The sequence below is a fragment of the Durio zibethinus genome, chromosome 21 (assembly GCF_047325235.1).
Source record: "Durio zibethinus cultivar Kanyao isolate XHJ-2024 chromosome 21, ASM4732523v1, whole genome shotgun sequence".
Taxonomy (NCBI): domain Eukaryota; kingdom Viridiplantae; phylum Streptophyta; class Magnoliopsida; order Malvales; family Malvaceae; genus Durio; species Durio zibethinus.
This window is the reverse complement of record NC_143182.1, coordinates 4736542-4754357: the sequence shown is the minus strand read 5'-3', so window position 1 is coordinate 4754357 and position 17816 is coordinate 4736542. Positions and strand designations below refer to the sequence as shown.

The 17816-nt window shown below is 31.5% G+C and overlaps 1 protein-coding gene across 2 annotated transcripts; it reads right to left on the bottom strand.

Moving 5' to 3' along the window:
- Window positions 1–142: 142 nt before the first annotated feature.
- Window positions 143–9780, bottom strand: MSH6 (MUTS homolog 6). 2 transcript variants are annotated; one of them, XM_022902164.2, is made up of 21 exons: window positions 8603–9780; window positions 8056–8152; window positions 7634–7739; window positions 7501–7554; window positions 7347–7421; window positions 7044–7112; window positions 6834–6917; window positions 6191–6385; window positions 5469–6016; window positions 5257–5386; window positions 4609–4700; window positions 4319–4497; window positions 4043–4245; window positions 3835–3936; window positions 3032–3194; window positions 2474–2763; window positions 2263–2400; window positions 1759–1838; window positions 1521–1620; window positions 1137–1272; window positions 143–661 (listed from the first exon to the last, which is right to left on the bottom strand). In XM_022902164.2, exons 1-21 carry the CDS (start codon window positions 9492–9494, stop codon window positions 408–410), a joined length of 3987 nt encoding a protein of 1328 aa, XP_022757899.2. In that variant the 5' UTR covers window positions 9495–9780; the 3' UTR covers window positions 143–407. The 2 variants fall into 2 exon arrangements, with proteins under 2 accessions (XP_022757899.2, XP_022757900.2); XM_022902165.2 differs by having other exon boundaries at window positions 4043–4239.
- Window positions 9781–17816: the final 8036 nt, after the last annotated feature.

Below are 17816 nucleotides of genomic sequence, written 5' to 3'. Positions count from 1 at the left end.
CTTGTTTTTTTTTAAAAAGGAGGATCAACAACAGATTTTATCACTCTCAACACATCTTTGCTGACCAATATGTTTTTACTTACCAGACAAGTTAGTTGTTCAGCCGACTTTTTACCAATACCGGTACGATTGTTGCCAGAAATACAAAAAAGAAAATTCTCACTAAAATGCTTACTATACAAAAGGCTGGTCAACCCTACTAGTCCTAACATAGTTTCCTCATTCCAACCACACTTCAGAAAATGTTAAAAGAGAGTAGTCGCATCATATTCACATCACTATGTCCAAAATTGGGGGAATAAATGACCTGGCAAAACTAAGAATACGGTAGCAGCCCCAAAGAAATTCTCAATAATCTATACGATACGCACCAATTGCTGTCATTCTACTTACAATGAGAAGTTCCATCATTGTTGCTGCAGAAGTAGTGTCCTTGCCCTACGTTGAAGTTCAGTCAAGGAGCCAACAGAAGTGCCTTCCAAAGTGTTTAAGTTCGTTGCATTCGCTGTAACGCTGATCAATTCTCGAATAATAGCTACCATCTTATCAGGACAACTTTGTATCGGCAAGCTATCTTCACATTCCTTTCTGTGTTTCCCGTATATAGCCTCAAATTCTCTAGACTTAGAAGCAGCTGTTAGCAGTATTGAGTCGGGAAGCCCTGAAGTGTTTACTAGTCAGACAACTACTAAAATTTCGCAATTAATTGGTTAATGGTTTGATATTTTCATTCAGCAGATTATCTACAAAGACCTTACTTTAACAAATTCTATTCTATAGGCTCATACCTCTATGTCCTTGATTCCAAGAGATTCTTAATAAATACAAGTTGTTGTCCATTTTTTTAGAGTATGAACTACATTTCAACAAAAAGCTAAATATTTTTCTAGTACATGAGATGCGCCGCAAGGATTGTATAATGCCATCGTAATCTAATTAACACCACATCCTTTGTAGGACTAGCAAATGCAAGGTCCTTTATCTCCATAGTAACCCACTAGTTATTATCATTCATGAGAATCCACATTATATTTCATTATGTCAAAAGCTATAAGCAACCATCGAAGCTAATGAGGCACCGCTCCAAAAGTTCAAATGTAGGTCCAAAAAAAAAGGGTACTTACAAAGAATCTTACCAGCTATTCGTGCAACATTCACACCATAACTTTTTGGACAGGCATCAGTGGTCAACCTGTAGAGAAATGTAACTTCTTCCACGCCTTCAACTCCATTTCCATTTCCAACTTGGCATGCCATATGGCAGAGAAAGACCTGTACAAAACATGGGAAAAGGTAAAGAAATAATACAAGGACATCGAAAAGCAATGAAAATAACCATGAATCCCAACTATTACAATTTTTTACTGAAAATAAATGTGCAGACAAGACTTCAAAATGATTTTACCTGACCCATTTCTAATTTCTTATTCACCCTATTACCACCTAATATAATTTGCCAAGTATAAATGCAATAAAAAAGTTTTAAAAAAAAATCTTATCCAACAGAAGCAGACAAAAACCTTGGAATTGTTCTGATAGTCCACAGCCAGTCGGTGGTAATGAGTTGAAAACATTCCTCGGCACTGCACCTTATGTACAAAATGTTCAAGAACTGATTCCCTGACACAGAGAAATCGAATAGTGAGGAATTGAGATTAAGTCAGAAGTACCATAATATATATGTGTGTGTGTGTGTGTGTGTGTGTGTGTGTATATATATATATATATTCAATGATGTTAAATTGGAAAGCAACATACGCAATAGCTTGTCCATCAGACGTTGATGTTCCACGTCCAAGTTCATCTAATGCCACGAGTGAATGTTTAGTTGCTGAGGACTGCATCAACAATCATGAATATGTTCACAAAATATAAAAATTTAAAATCAACATTTTGTACTTCTACAAAGGAAAAGGAATTCTTTGGACAATGCTTAAATACACTTGAAAACTGATAAATGAATAAAACACTGATTTCTTCTCACGTAGATTGTGAAATTGCAATGCCTTGTATCAATAAAAAAAAAAATTTCAAATATGCTGTTTTCTCTGCAAAGATGTTTGGAGTGACAAGAACAGTTGCGAAAAAATATCAAATAAGTCTCCTTTAAAGAAATTTGCTGTGTAATTTGTGAAAATTCAAAGTAATGCAGATGGATATAAAAACTTTCACATATCAGTAATCCTCAAAATGTCTCATTTGCAGCAACCAGATCAAAATTCACATATATCAAATTTTTTAAGTTGGAATGAAATAAATTACCAGCATTAATGCAGTCTCAGAAAGCTCTGTTAAAAATGTACTCTGTCCTGCCATAATATGATCTTTGGCACCCATCCGGACAAAGATTCGGTCAACAGGAGATAGTTCCAAATGTTCTGCAGGGACATCAGCTCCTACCTGGGAAGGACCCAGCATGAAGGCCATTGAACACAATGAGACAATCTACAATTAGCAGGAACCAAAACTTTACCTGGGCCAAAATCACAGCCAAGCAAACTTGGCGAAGAAGAGTTGACTTTCCACCCATGTTAGGACCAGTAAGAAGGAGAAAACTTGCATGACCAGAACCCCCAATAGTGATGTCATTGGGGACAAATGCACCCTTGCCTAAAGAATCACTTCTGAGAATAGGATGTCCTAATCCTTTTGCAGAAAAGCATGGCACTTCATTTGAACATGAAAAGCCCAGGATAAAAGGACGACATGTTGGCCCTTCATAAAAATCACTTGCAATTGCTAGACTGATCAATACATCCAGTTCTGCAATACGAGCCCACTGGTTCAGATATGCAAAGTATATCAACCAATAGAGCATCAAATTTTTAATGTTGTAACAATTAAGTCTTTTAGAATTTCTGTAACTACATGCAGGCTTGGTTCTAAACTAAAGCTATAGACTAGAAACACATGTAGATTTTTGCATGGTATCCAAGGAATGAAAAAAATCTTACAAGAAACTACTAGATTACATGATAAAGAAACATGAAACCAAGCTTCAGTGCTGTTTGCAAAAAAGTGGGCAACATACCTCCTGTTGTTGAAACTAGCTGCCGCCATTTATTGTGATCCTCACAAAATCGTCCAAGTAACCTCTGGAGAATGTTTTTTAAAGCAGTCTCCTTTTCGGATTCAGCTTGCGACAGTTCTCCTAGGGACTTCTTGATATATGGAGTCCAGTAACGGAAGAAGCCCTGTACATGTCATGCAATAGGTGAAAACAAAATTTGAGCTAAAAAGAGCTTTTAAACTGATTGACTTTTCAAAGAAATCTTGGCTTATTAATCATAGCAATAGACTTCTTTCAAGCAAAGGTTATAAAATCTAATATGGACAATTTCACAGGGTGACAAAAATTGAAAAATGAATATCAAAATTTAAATGCATGACTTTTAACTTTGAGTAACTTATTGCTGCAACTGTGGCAAGGTACAAAGTGAAATGTTTATGAATAGTAAACAAGTAAGATGCATAACAAATCAGCAGCAACTCTAAGAAGACACAAAGTGACCACTTGAGAATAGCAATCGAGTATCAGTTTGGTAAATGCTTTTCCTTTTTGCAAAAAATGAAAGGAAAGGAAAGGCAAAAAAAAAAAAAAAATCAATAGAAACTAAAGACAAATAACAAAAAGTAATAGTGTTCACCAAATGGAGCCTAAGAAAATCATAATATATCAGATCAAGCAAAAAGTTTGCATGCAGCAGCTATTAAGTGTCGATACTTCATACCATTGCAAGACAGATTTTATAACACAACAGTATTATCTATCATCAATTGAATAAAATATCTTATCTTTAATCCAAAAAAGGTGACACAATGAAAGCAAATTACCTTTTTGGATGATCGTAACTCATAATCCTGAGGGACACTTCCACGCAAGTTTTCTGGCACTTCCAATAGATATACCTCTTTTCCAACTGTGACATAGGTGATCTATAGCAGATGATCAAATCAAATATTGTTCAGTAAAAACATTTCAAGAAGTAAACTACTATTTAAATCATTGGAACATCCAAACATTTATTGACAAAATTCTTACTGATGAATCTCCAAGTAACTTCCGCTGTTCCTTGAGGTGTTTTGTCAAACTAGATTCAATCTCCTTAACTTTTTCACATGCAGAGTCATATTCCAGATCAACTCCTTCATGAGGTATTATACGTCCAGAATTGTTGGCATCAACCCAATCAAACGCATCCTTGAAATGCTTAAGAATAGAATGGATATTTGGAAGACCTTTACCTACGCAAAGTTAGAATCATAAGATGATAGATGATCCTTGAGAAACTATATAAGAACATAATTTTTACATTACCAGCTGTTAACAAATGATGAAGCTGTGTAGACTCCACGTTTTCCAAAATGACACCAAGGGAAGAACATGCTTGAACCATTAATTCACAACCGCGTAGTGCTGATACGAATTCCTGGAGTTGTTTCTTTGCAGCATCTTCATATAAAATAACTTTATTTGCATTTCTTCCATTAGCCTCACTGCATTCAAGCATAATAACAATTAAAATACTATTAAGGAATGCTCAATACGTTCCATATACAACATGAATGGAACATATTTATGAGTGTGCATTTCTATCCAAGCTTTACCTGCTAGCAAAGATACGTGCAAGCAACCTCTCCATGTCAGGAAGCCTGGACAATGCCTTTCGAAATTCAACTGCATATGATTGATTTTCACCCTAGACAGCAGAAAGGACAACATAATACACACAGTAAACATCACCTCAGATGAAGACCTAACACTAACCACACATATCAGAGCAAGGATTCGACTGAATGCTTGAAAATTGAGTAATTAGTTATTTAGTCCAATTCAACCCCCCATTCCCCCTCCCCCCCCCCCCCCCCCCCCAAAAAAAAAAGGAAAATAGGATAAACATACAAGAAATCTGATGCATAAGCTTCAACCTGACAAACAAGAAACAATGGAATAATATCCCCGTACTTTAAGAAACAAAACAATGATAACAGTGCCCTTGTTTATTAGGTCAACAACACAAATCTGATCATAGGTTTTTCTTATTTTTTAACCCACAATCCTCAAGAAATAACTGCAAACAGGCACAAATTATGAATACCTACAATGCCAAAATGAAAAGAGTTTGCATGTAACCACAAAAACAAGTTTAGAGCCTTGAGTTTTTTCACCTAACATAGTAAAAATTAGTTAGAAAAAAGGAAATTACCTTCAATTTGTGTAAAATATAAAAATCAAAATATTTATGGAAAACTCACCTTTAGGCCCGCTACAGCATCTTGACGTTCCTTAATTAAATCTATTTGATATAATGGCCTAGCAAGCCATGTTTTTAGCAACCTTTTCCCAAATGCTGTCACACAGTGATTCAATTGTTCATAGAGTGTCCTTCACAGAAAAATAAACTGCCTAAGCATAAGGTTGTCACTAAAAAAATTATAGTAATATTTCTAAGTGTATGCAGACTTACCTGTAAGAGTCTCCATTTCTACTGTTTTCAAAGATCTCAAGGTTTTCGAGTGCAGCAGCATCAAGAAACATGTAGGGTTTTTGAGCAGTGCCACTGAAACCAGAGGATGGAAGTGACTCAAACTTCGCAAATCTAAGTAATGTCTCATCTAGAAAAGCCTGTTTTAGGTAATAAAGAGTGCCTCCAAGAGCTGAGAGTGCTAGGCTGCCATTTGCACCAGCACTCAGTAGATTGGAAAGGACAGCTGGCAGGCAACCTGGCCTATCTTCCTCAGAAGAATTAGCATCATTTGGACCCACATCACTAACAGACCTAGCAGCTGATTGATCCTTGATACGCTTGTAGAAGGTTTTGATTTCATGAACAGTTTTGTCTGCATCCCAAAATTCTGCAGATGGGAGCAACTCATTCACTAAGGGATTTCTTGTATGTCTCAGCATTGCCTTCTCAGTTTCAAAACTGAGCAGTTTAGTGGGTTTTATAATTTCTACTGGCCTTAGCTCAGCCAATAGACAACACAATGCACTGCACTCAGAATCATCCCCAAACTACAGAATAAAAGCAAGAGTACATCAGTTCTTTTAAACTATAAAATGACACATATCATGAAATTTAAATCCCATTGGTTAAAGACACATTCTATACAAAGGATTAAGATTAATGGTCAGATCTGAACAAAGCAAGCATTAATTAAGCATTATCATGCAGGGAACAATCCCTACCTGTCCAAGAATAATCCTGCTAGTTGAAACATCAACTGCACACACACCGAAAACCCGCTCCTCATTCTGGTTGGTTGAACTTTGACAGTTTTCAGTCACTGCCATCAGGTAAGAAGGGTCAGGATTTGTTGACAGCATTTCTCCCTCAGTTATGGTTCCTTTAGTAACCACTGCACATATTTCACGTTTGACAACCTAAAACACATTGAAAAATATCAGTGAGTATACAGCTCCAAATCACCCCAAATTCTCCTTTTCACCAGCAACTCCACATGAGGTATCCCAAAGCCAAATAACAAATTATATAAAAAATTTCTAAAAGCTATAGTGAAAAACATATAATGTATAAGGTAATTCAAATGATTGAAATGAGCCATCATACCACCTCACCAAAAGCCAGATGAAAACCTAAGGTTAATGGTCCTCGGCATCACATCTAAGAATACTTTATTTAAGCATGCTATTAAGACCATGATGATTTGATGTTTGACAACTATAGACAGTAGATAATCAGCACATTAAAAAATGGCTTAAAGAAAAGTACACTAAGTCAATGGCCAATCTGGGGAAAAAATGTAAAATACGGGAAAACCAATTAAAAATAGCATTAATCTTCTTAAATATCATGCATGGTAAAGCAGACCTTATCCTTGGCACCTTTCTCTTTCCGACGAAGCTCCAGCTGTTCAGGAGTTTCTGTTTGCTCTACTACAAGAACTCGATAACCCTGTTCTGACAATAAAGATAAAGTAAAACTTCCTCTACGGCACAAGTTGTGCTTATCAAAAAGATGCAATCATAAGAAAACCCATCCTGCAGAAGTACAACTTGGATAAAAATACATAGGACCAACCTTTCTAGCTAATTTCTCCACATTCATAGAGAAGTTTCTCTCTGGAAATCCACAGTGAGGTTGTTCCCCCTAAAAATGAGAGTAGATGTAAGAGGAATAGTGAAAAATAAACATCATGAAAAGAAACTTATAACAGAGTTTATAACAAAGGATCTTCTCCCTCATTTCTATATCTTTCTCCTGGCCATGGAGATTTCTTAAGATAAAAAAAGGAGCTAAACCATTAAAAAAAAAAAAAAAAAGCCCACAGCCAAAATTAACAACATTCCAGTTTGCATTGAAAGAACTTGGAAAAGTCCCTACCTTCATGTACTGCAAATCCAGTTCTTTGGCTCCTATATGTGCATCCATTTCAAAAAGTTCATAAAATTTACCCATCTGCTCCAACAACAAAAAAAATGTTGAATGACTTTACTAGACTAGTGACATCAACAAATTAGAGTAGACTATGTCATACCTTGAAAAACAGAACTTTGTCCATATGCTTTGACTTAAATTCCCACCATTGCCTCTGCATGGTAATACAGGTCCTTCTTTAAAAGCCAAGAAAAAAAAGTGTTTCAAAGTACTTGACAGTTGAATCCCCTTACCTGGCCACCTGATAGGCTCTTCAAGAAATCAGGAGGCATGTATAAAGTTTTCGGATTGTAGTTTATATCTCCAGGACGTTTTCTATTCACATCCCTACGCTCCTTGCTTCAAGACCAAAAATATTTTCAGCATAAAATACATGGAATATGATATTTACATTAGAACTAACAACCTGCCTCTGAATCTAAAGCAATTAGCAGGCTTATCTGCATGTATTGCCATAAACTCACATTTACTGTATAATTGTCAATCAAAAAGTTCCACCATCCTTTCCAGCAAAAGAAGCCAGATGGCTGAACTAGTAAAATCTAATTAGGTAAGGAAAGCCTGCACATATTGTTTCAAATCCTAGAGGTATAGTTATAGTTTTATGGATTCTATGTCATTGGTGGAAAATTAAAAGAACAAAACAAGAACTTACGGTCCAAGGAAGTAAAACTTCTCTGCTTCACGCTTGCCGAACCTTTCTGATGCTTCACCCACCAAAGCATTATCAAAACCGTTAGAAGCCTTATCACCTGCAGCAAAACATGCCCACATTCAAACACTAGAAAATCTGTAGTCATTTATTAAGACGACTTCTATAGGAACAAGAAAGACATGAAAATAATCTATGATATATCCAAATCTCAAGTGACAGACTAGTTAATATATGCCACAGTTGAATAAATTTCCATGAAGATAGCAGCTATAACAAATGAAAAACATATAAACTAGGAACACAAATAGAGACATTGGTAAAAGAGGGAAAAAAATTCCCTTTAGAGGTGATAAATTTAGGAAAACAAATAGCAGAAAATATTAACTATAACAACAATTTCGCAAATAACCCAAGCTATCATTGGCTTCAACTTCAAATAAACATTCTCATTCGCATTCACCTCACAAAGAAGGAAATTTATATTTAATTTCCCATTTCAAACACGACCAACTTAAAAAAATGGCACACCAGAAACTCCATTACTTACTTTCTGTTTTCTTCACAGGTTCCACCAAAGGCAGCTTAAACTCTTCCTTATTACCAACACTTGCACCGGTCTTACTCTTTTTGCCAGACTCCAATTTCCCTCCTCCTCCGCAGGCCTTCCGTTTTTTAGATTCGGTCTTTCCACCGCCTTTTCTTTTCCACATTTTCATTACCTCCTCCTCTTCCTCCAATTCTTCATCTTCTTCCTCCTCTTTCTCATCCACCAAATCCATATCTTCCTCCTCAGCATCCTCACTCACTTCCTTCGCCACATTCTCCCCCCAATCTTCATCACTAGAATCATCATCATCAGCATTACTCTTTTCCTCTCCATTCTCTGCCACATCCTCATCCTGAAAATCAATCACCACTTTCTTAAAAGCCGAAGAAGTACCCCCTCGACGCAACCGCTTAAACCTTCCCGTGCTTTCTTTAACCCACTCAATCTTCTCCTTTCCCAAATCCAACTCTTCTTCCTCAGCATCATCATACTGAACCAAATGCTTACCCGATTCCTTATCAAAAAACTTCACCGCACCTTCATACCACGCCTTATCCAACGGCCAGTAAACCCTGATCCTCTTCTCGAGCACCTCTTTGCCGTACGATTTCTCGACCGGAGTCGAGGGAGTCGGGGAGGGTGTTTGGCCAATAACTAGGAGGGGCTTTTTGGGCTTGGATTGAGCAGGGGAAGGAGTGATCGGGCTGGGGCTTGGGCTTTTACTAGGACTCCGGTTTGGTTTAGGGTTAGGGTTGAGTTTAGAGGTTTGTTTGGCGAAAGTGGGGGAAGGGGAGGGGGAAGGAGAGTTCGTTTTAGAGAAAAAGGAAGTAATATGGCGCTGCTGATTAACGAGCGGTGACCTACCGTTGCTCTGCCGACGCGACGATGCCATTTTTTTCCGATTAATTGTTAATCGCTAAAAGTTTTAAAAAATTAAAAAAAAAAAAAAAAGAACAAGTGGGAAAGAATTAGCAAGTTATAGTGTGATTACTTTTTCTTGAAAGTGTAAGGGAGTAAAAAGTGAAGGGGCCTCGATGTCCCCTCCATGGGCAAGGAAGAATATAGGCGTCAAAGAAGGCGGGAATTCCCGGGAAATGTTCTGACCAGGGTTTTCTTTGGCGGGATTTCGAGCAAAAGCCAATGGTGAGCAGCGTGAACTGCACATCCTTATAGGCAATGAACCGTACGCCGATATTCATATTCTATTTAAATTTTCATTGAAACAAACAGGCTAAAAGTTGGACTGAGAATTAGGCCCACGGAAACGCAAATAAATGGGCCCTAGGGCACCTAAGTCAAGCCCAATATGACATTAGCAGATCAAAATCATCCGTACCAACGCAACAACCTAACCCTTGGCGTTAGCTGTACTCTACCCAGTACCCACCTCCGAGTCTCACTTACCAGCTGCCGCTACACCGCCGTTCCCCATCTTAAATTCTCCGAATTCAGCTTTCCTTTACTCCTCATTTCGGAATTACCTCCTTTTAATGGCGGTTAAATGTCTCTTTTTCTTCTTCATTTGATAATAGAGGAACTCTCAGGCTTGTTAACGATCTTACAGTTTTGCTCATGGCGGGCCAACCAGGGAGCTACTCATTCTCGAACAGAGAACAAGACTACGAGAAAAATCACGACGTCGATAAGAGCAAGAGTGCTTTCCCGTGTGTGGCTCTCTTCCCATGTTTACTTTGCTTCATTCTACTCCTTATCATAGTCTCCATAATGCTAATAGTCAAATTCCATTTCTTTTGCCACATTCCGCTTCACTCCATTGTTTCGAAGAAAATTTGCTAGCCAATTCCGTTCGTGTTTAAACTTTTTTAACGCCAAATGATTGAGATTGTATCGGAGGGGTTTTCCTAGCGCATTCCAAGGTTCAGCAATAAAATTTCAGTTGGAAGATGTTGTTGATCAGTTCCATGATTTTGTGTCTTTGTCTTGATCATGAGGAAGTTGTCAGTACATGAACTTGTAAAGAAATGGTTACGATTTGGTAAAGGAAATTGGCTCAGCTGACCGATGGAGCACTACTTTTCTGACTCAAATTGGTTGCAATGATTTTTATTTCTTTGCAATCTTTTATAAATATTAGAATTTTTTTTTAATATTTATTTGTTTAATTAATATTTAATATTTAAAACTAAATTAAATATTATTTGTTTATTTAAATAATATTTATTTATGTTTTAATATATATTAATATAATTATATTTCATTATTTTTTAAATTAATTATTATAAATTACATAATAAATATTATCTCATAATAATTATTTTTTCATAAAATTTTTTCTTTTTTTAATTTCTAATGTAAATAAAAAAAAAGCAAATAACAAAAAAATATAAAGATAATAACAAAGTTAAATTCAACTCTACCCGTATTATTATATACCTTAATTAATCTCAAATCATTATTTTTAGTAAGTGTTAGTTGTTTAAAAATTTGAGCTTGAAAATCCAAATAAAAACTTTTAATTTAATAAGATAACTTTAATAAAATAATATTTATTTAAAAGTCAAATTTTTTGACAGAAAATAAAATGGTTTAACATGGATGACTTACTATGGCTTGCGAATAAAAATGAAATTTACTGCATGTTAATAATAAAATATTAATTTTCTATTAAATTTTTATATATAAATACATACTCGTGGGATCGGGAGCTTAAAATTAATTGTTTTTTATATTAAAGATGTTTAATGTAACAAAACTTTGGTATTTGCGGAAGCAAGAATAAGAAAGAGTAAATTGATTGAAGGGTTTTTTTCTGACCTCGATGAATTTACTTTTGTGTGCAATAAGTACTCGTGAAAACAAATAAATATATATATATATATATACATATATAGTAAAAGCATCCAAAAAATCCTTTTCATTTATTAGAGTATCCTCTATGATTCAATGGAGTAATGACCATATCTTCTGTCATTCAAATCTAACTTTTCCACCTTTTTAATGTTAAAAAAATAATCTCCTTTTTATCCTTTCGCTTTCAATGTATACATTGTTTTATATAAATCTTAATAAAAATTATGCAAGCTAAGTTTAAATCTTATGATATATCACATACAATAGGAGTTTCCATGTAATTTTAATGATTTTGTAGCATAAATTCATTTTATTAATCTATTTAATACAAGATAATTTTTTTTATAAAACAAAACACATGTTAATCATGTATAACATGTTTATATTGTTATACGTTAATATCTGTAATTTTATGAAAAATAAATAATTAACATGTGTAAATTTAATATCAAAGTTTCTCTATATTAAAAAGTTTTTTAACGAAGATAATAAAATTTAACAAACATGATAAAATTATTCTAACACGTAAATTAAAATGTTGTCATGCATGAAAAATGCATAGCTAATTTTTCCATAAATTAAAGAATCAAAATTTCACTTAATATCACTATATATTTTTTTAGATACAATACCACTATTTTTATTCATTGTAATATGATGAGGAGTAATCCATGCCTCCATGGTACAAAATAAAGATGAATATTAATAATAATAATAATAAAAAAGCTAGTAATACTACTAAATCTTTTACAATATCTACAAATTTACCATGTGCTGGTATGCTTGTTTTGAGAAGATAAAGAAAAAGGCTAAAATCTAAATGCACAATTTGCATGAAGCCAACGTACCTTTTGCTCCTTTTGTCCAACGCTAGTCTCTCTTCAACATCCCGACATTGTTTCCAACAACAAATAGACATAAAATAAAAAAGAAACACACCAGACAGAAGAAGAAGAAGTCATAAATATATCATACGTCTCATCATCCTTTGACGGCACTCATCTCTCAGGTCCTCTTTTCCTCCCAATTTCTCATTCTTTAATTCTCTATGTATATGTTTTTTTTTTTTTTTTTATGAGCATATATATATGCATGATTTTAATTATTGAAGGTTCAAAGTGCAATTTTCACTGTGATTAGTTGAATGCAGTATTGCTCTTAACCCAAAAGGAAGTAACATATCAGCTAAAAGCAGAATTAATTTCTTGAAAGCAAATGGTTCTTAGGATTAAAACATAAAATATATAGTATACTCCTTCACTAGTTTTTAACCTTTCTCCGTTTATGCTTCTTTTTTTAATTCCTTAATTGCAAAATTTTGCATATCCTGCGCCTAGCTGGTTTGATTAATTTGATTCAGAAAATAAAATTTCATTTGATTCAATTTCCATGGGGCAATTAATTTTTTTTTTAAATTAAGATAAATTTTTTCCTTTTATTCAAGTTAATGATTCAACTTCCATGGGGCGATTAAATTTTTTTAAAAATTAAGATAGATTTTTTTTTATTCAAGTTAAACCCAAATATTTTTTTTTTATCAAAATTAGATTTTTTTTCAGACAAAAAAGCAGTAGAAAATAAGTCCAATTCCAAAATAAACACATGAGATTTTTATCCGAAAGCACAAGGTTAAATGTGGGATTATGTGAAAAGATTCTACGTAAAAAATAAAAAAAAGAGCATTTCATCTTACTTAAAACCTATTACGTGCGATACAAGGTATCGCACAGGTGAAATTTTATTTATTTTTTGTTTATAAATATTTCATTTTATTCAGATTTTTTCTCTTATTATATTATCGGGCCTTGGGTTTGAGACTGAATTTCAAAAGTTTTTGAGTTAATTGAGCTTTAATTTCACAATTAAGATTCAAAGTCCAAACAATTAAAAAGCCTAAAGCGTTTTCGTTTATTTTTTTATTTTTCACTTTTATTAATTTTTTATTTTAATTTTAATTTGATAAAATTAAAAATGACAACGAAAAAGATTATTTTTTATATAATAAAATCGTAATCATACTCAAAATAAATTTAATAATTTTAATTAATATAATATTTATAAATATTATTTTTAATATAATTTATATTTTAATTATATATAAATATAATAATTTTATTAAATTAAAATTTTAAATAATAAATTTATTAATTAATAATATATATAATTTAATAAATAATAAAAATATTTATTCATACCACATCAGTATTATCTAAATCCTGACTTCAACTCAAACCCAATTTAAAAAAAAAAAACCCTATAAGTTTGAGTTAAACCGACGGTTTCGAGTAAATTAAAAAAAAAGTAATAAAATAAAAAAAGATAAAATAGGGAAAACAGTGGGATTTCTCGTCATGATTTGGTAGGTTTTTTTCAAAGATTTGAAAACATTTAATTGTGCTTGAATTAGGAAAGAGTTGGGCACCAATCTTTTAGAGTAGGGAAAAAAATTTAGAAAAATCAAAATCGGATCTCGACAGATTCGATTAAGTAAAGATTTTCCTACTAATTCTGGGATTTGAATCCTTCAAAGATAGTCTGGCAGCAAGTACGAGAGAAACAACAAAAATCGAGCATACACAGCAAATCAACAACAATAGTCAACAAATCACCAATACTGCAAGAACCCAGACAAACCCGAACCCAAAAATAAGAACCCATTCACAATCACAAGCACAAGCAGTCAGAAACAATCGATACATAGACAGAAAATTCCCAATGTTCAAACCCAGAAAATCCAGAAAAAACTAGGAACACAGACAACACAATCCCAGAATCCACAATTTACAACTCAGAAGCAATCTCAAACAAATTAAATAAACTTTAGAAGTGAGTTGAATTTTTCGGTTTCGAGTTGGCCATTTTCCTTGTGTTTCTAGATGTTTCAAGATTAAAGGAACAAGGAAATGGTGGCTAAACTTGGCTGAGACTTCAGGCAGAGAAGGGAAAACAGCACCGCTAATGTGAAAGGTGGAAAGAGAAGACGAAAAAAGGGTGCGACAGAAAAAGGATTTTTCTTTGCATTTGGGGTTAATAGTGTTTTTTAGGATTTTCTGAAGTTTACAAACTAAGAAAAGGGGCTAGAGGAATAGGGTTCTTCTTAGGTGTTGTTTAAGCAGTGGAAAGAGGCCATAACAGTATTAGTCCAAGTTTTATTTAGGCTTAAATCGATGGAATTTTAAAAGGATTTGGAAAAATCTGAATTGAGAAAAGGTAAGAAAGGACATGAGGATTCGAAAAACAGTTCTGTTTTGGGTTTCCATCGTCGTTAGACAGCGGCGAACGATGGAGTAGGCAGCGGTCTTTAGCCGGGTTCTAGATACATTCGATGGTGTTCTTGGCCGAGAAATTAAGAGCGACATGAGAGAATTTGAAGACTAGAGAGAGAAACAAAAAATGAAAACTTTAGTCGAAGGCTGATTTTTTGGCTTTTAAATAATCAAACAAAACGGTGCCCTTCTTGCACCAGACAAATCCGAACCCGCATAGGGGAGATCCGCACCTACACTCGAGAAATCCCGACCCGTTTGTAAGCTTTCCTTTTTTATTTTTTAGTTTTTTATTATTCTATTTTTATTTATTTTTATTTTTTGTCATAATTCTGGTTTTTTATAATAAATTTTTTTATGAAAAATCATATTGTAAAAGAAAATTTTTAAAAAAAATTTATGTAAATTCTGATGCTGTAAATTTTGAAAATTTTATAAATATTTTTGTATAATTAATTTAATTTTAATATTTGTAAATAAATAATTTATCTATCATAAAATATTTAATAAATTTGACAATGAAACTTTTTGAAAATAATGAAACCCTTTTAAGGTAAGAAATTCTTTTTTATAAAATTTTTAAATTTTTTCAATATTTAAATATTGTAATTAGTAAAATAAGTAATAAAAGTTATTTGAATTAAAAGCTTATATAAGATTAATTTGATACCAATTTTTAGATTTTGTAAGGGTATTAAAATATTTTTAATATGTAATCGACTCTCGAAGCTAATTCTAGTGTAGATTATAATCTTTTTTTTTATATATATAAATCCTTTATTCAAGTTTAAAATAACTTTAAAAAAATAAATTTATATAAGTAGCTAATTTACCTAGATAACAAATATTAATGATGATTCTATACTTTTTGTGTCTAATAGTTTAGTTCTCACACTTAGACACTAAACAGTGTTATTAAGATGTGTTTGGTGTATAAAATTATGATGAGATATGATAAGTTGATATTATGAATAAGATTATATTAAATAATTTCATTTTATTTTGTATTTGATATGTACAAAAATTATGATAGGATAATTTATTTATTAGTTAATATTATCTTTTCTCAATGTTTATATAATTTTTAAAAATATAATAAGACATGTTAGTTTAACATCATGAATTAAAAATAATCTTCTATATTTTGGGAGGATTGATTCATTTTATACAAAGATGATAGTTAATCCTTCTTACAATCTTATATATTTTTTTAGATATAAATTAAATATAATATAAATTAATTATCATTATATCTTATTTATCATCTTATATACCAAATATGACTTTAATTTATTATATAAATATTTTCATATTCAATTAAAGAAGATTAAGTTATAAATTTATAAATAAAATGATACTTTTATAGTTCTGAATATTATTTATATAGTTTAAATAAAAATATTTTATGTATTGAGTAATAAATGAAAGTATTTGTTTATTATTTCAAATTTCATTCATAAGTTTTTGTTAGTAAAATATAATGGCCTTTATTTATTATTTTGAAAAAGGTAATACCACTCAAAGTTTAAATTGAAATTTTAAATAAATAAAATATGAAGCAAATAAAAAATGATTTGAACAAGAAAACAAAGTATAAGCATAGATTATTGAACATAATAGAAAAGAATATAACATAATCATTATATATAGCACTAAATGGAAGAAGTAACTAAAAAATATTGAATAAAAAAAAAACATTTATGGGTTATGTAATGAATATAACAAAATAAAATATAATGTTTACTTTGAATATTACATAAATCTTAAGTATTTTAACATATAAAGTGAAATTAAAATTAAAATATTAAAAAGATATTTAATACCTTATATTCAAATTATATCAAAATCAATATATATATATATACAAGTACGGAAGAACTAATCCCAACTCATATTTATAGTGTTGAAGCAAAAATTATATAATTACAAGTATGGAGGAACTAATCCCAACTCCTAGTTTAGGAAACCATTTAATTAGTTATTTTAAACAATGCATATTTATAGTGCTGAAGCATGATATTAAAAATTAAGAGTTTTAAGCTTTTAAAATTAAATGTAATTAATTTAATCAAAATTAAATCAAATTTTATATAAAATATATAAAAATAAAATATTTTGATTAAAAAAAAAATTCAACGTAGATATTATTTTTTTAACATGTGAACGATTTAAGCGATGATCATGTGTCATGCATGTAACTATTTTTACATTTTTATTTGTTTTTTTACTTCTTTTATATTCACCATTTTGATTATATTTTTTCTTTGATTGATTACTAAAAAAAAGTAAAATTAATTCAACACCCATATTACATGCTCAAAAAGGGACGACATTATATTTTATTGATAGTCAATCATTAGGTTTTTAGCTGGTCCATCTCTTGAAATTTGGCAAGTTAATATTACACCTAATTAATCTAAAAAAATTTAACTTAATTTTCAACATTAAATTATATGCATTTATTTATAATATATTCACTTTTCAACATTTTAAAATTTTGATCATAATTCACTAAATAAATTTTTATTCGCAATAAATGGCCCGATTTATTATATTTATAAATACACTTTTAAAAGCTCTATATATTATTCTATATATGTTAGTATATCTCAACAAATTTAGTTTTATTTTAATTACTAAAGAAAATATTACGTGAGTACTTCTTTTTAATTTTACCTTTTTTAGATTTTAAATTAATATTTTTTATTGGTTATGAAAATGCATGCATGGTATCTATTCCATATATATATTTATTTATTTTAATATTAAAATATTTATCTATAATATGTATTTTAGAATATTGCTCTACAAGGTTTTCAAGTTTTCGATTATATATATATATATATATATATATATAGATATAGATTTTTGAACTTTAGTTGTATACATTAGCATTTTTTTCTAATTAATATAAGTGAATGCTTATTAAAAATGTATGACTTCCAATTTAAAATATTTTCTTCCAATAAAAACTCCTAATTTGATGACTTCAATGTCTTATTTGATGAAACTGAGTGGCTTAAAATTGATTATGCCAGTTAAGACTTAATTTTATATTAATAAATTTGATTATTGGATATTCTTTAAAAGATTTTACTTCCTTATATAAGTAATTTTCCTTTTATTTATAGTCAAAC

Excerpts from the sequence above, each read along its gene's own strand:
- MSH6 (XM_022902164.2), bottom strand. The coding sequence starts at position 9,494 with ATGGCATCGTCGCGTCGGCAGAGCAACGGTAGGTCACCGCTCGTTAAT. Across the intron at positions 4,498-4,608 it reads GCACGTATCTTTGCTAGCAG|TGAGGCTAATGGAAGAAATG; the intron begins GTAAAGCTTGGA and ends GCTTGAATGCAG. Across the intron at positions 3,195-3,834 it reads AGTTACGATCATCCAAAAAG|GGCTTCTTCCGTTACTGGAC; the intron begins GTAATTTGCTTT and ends TGACATGTACAG.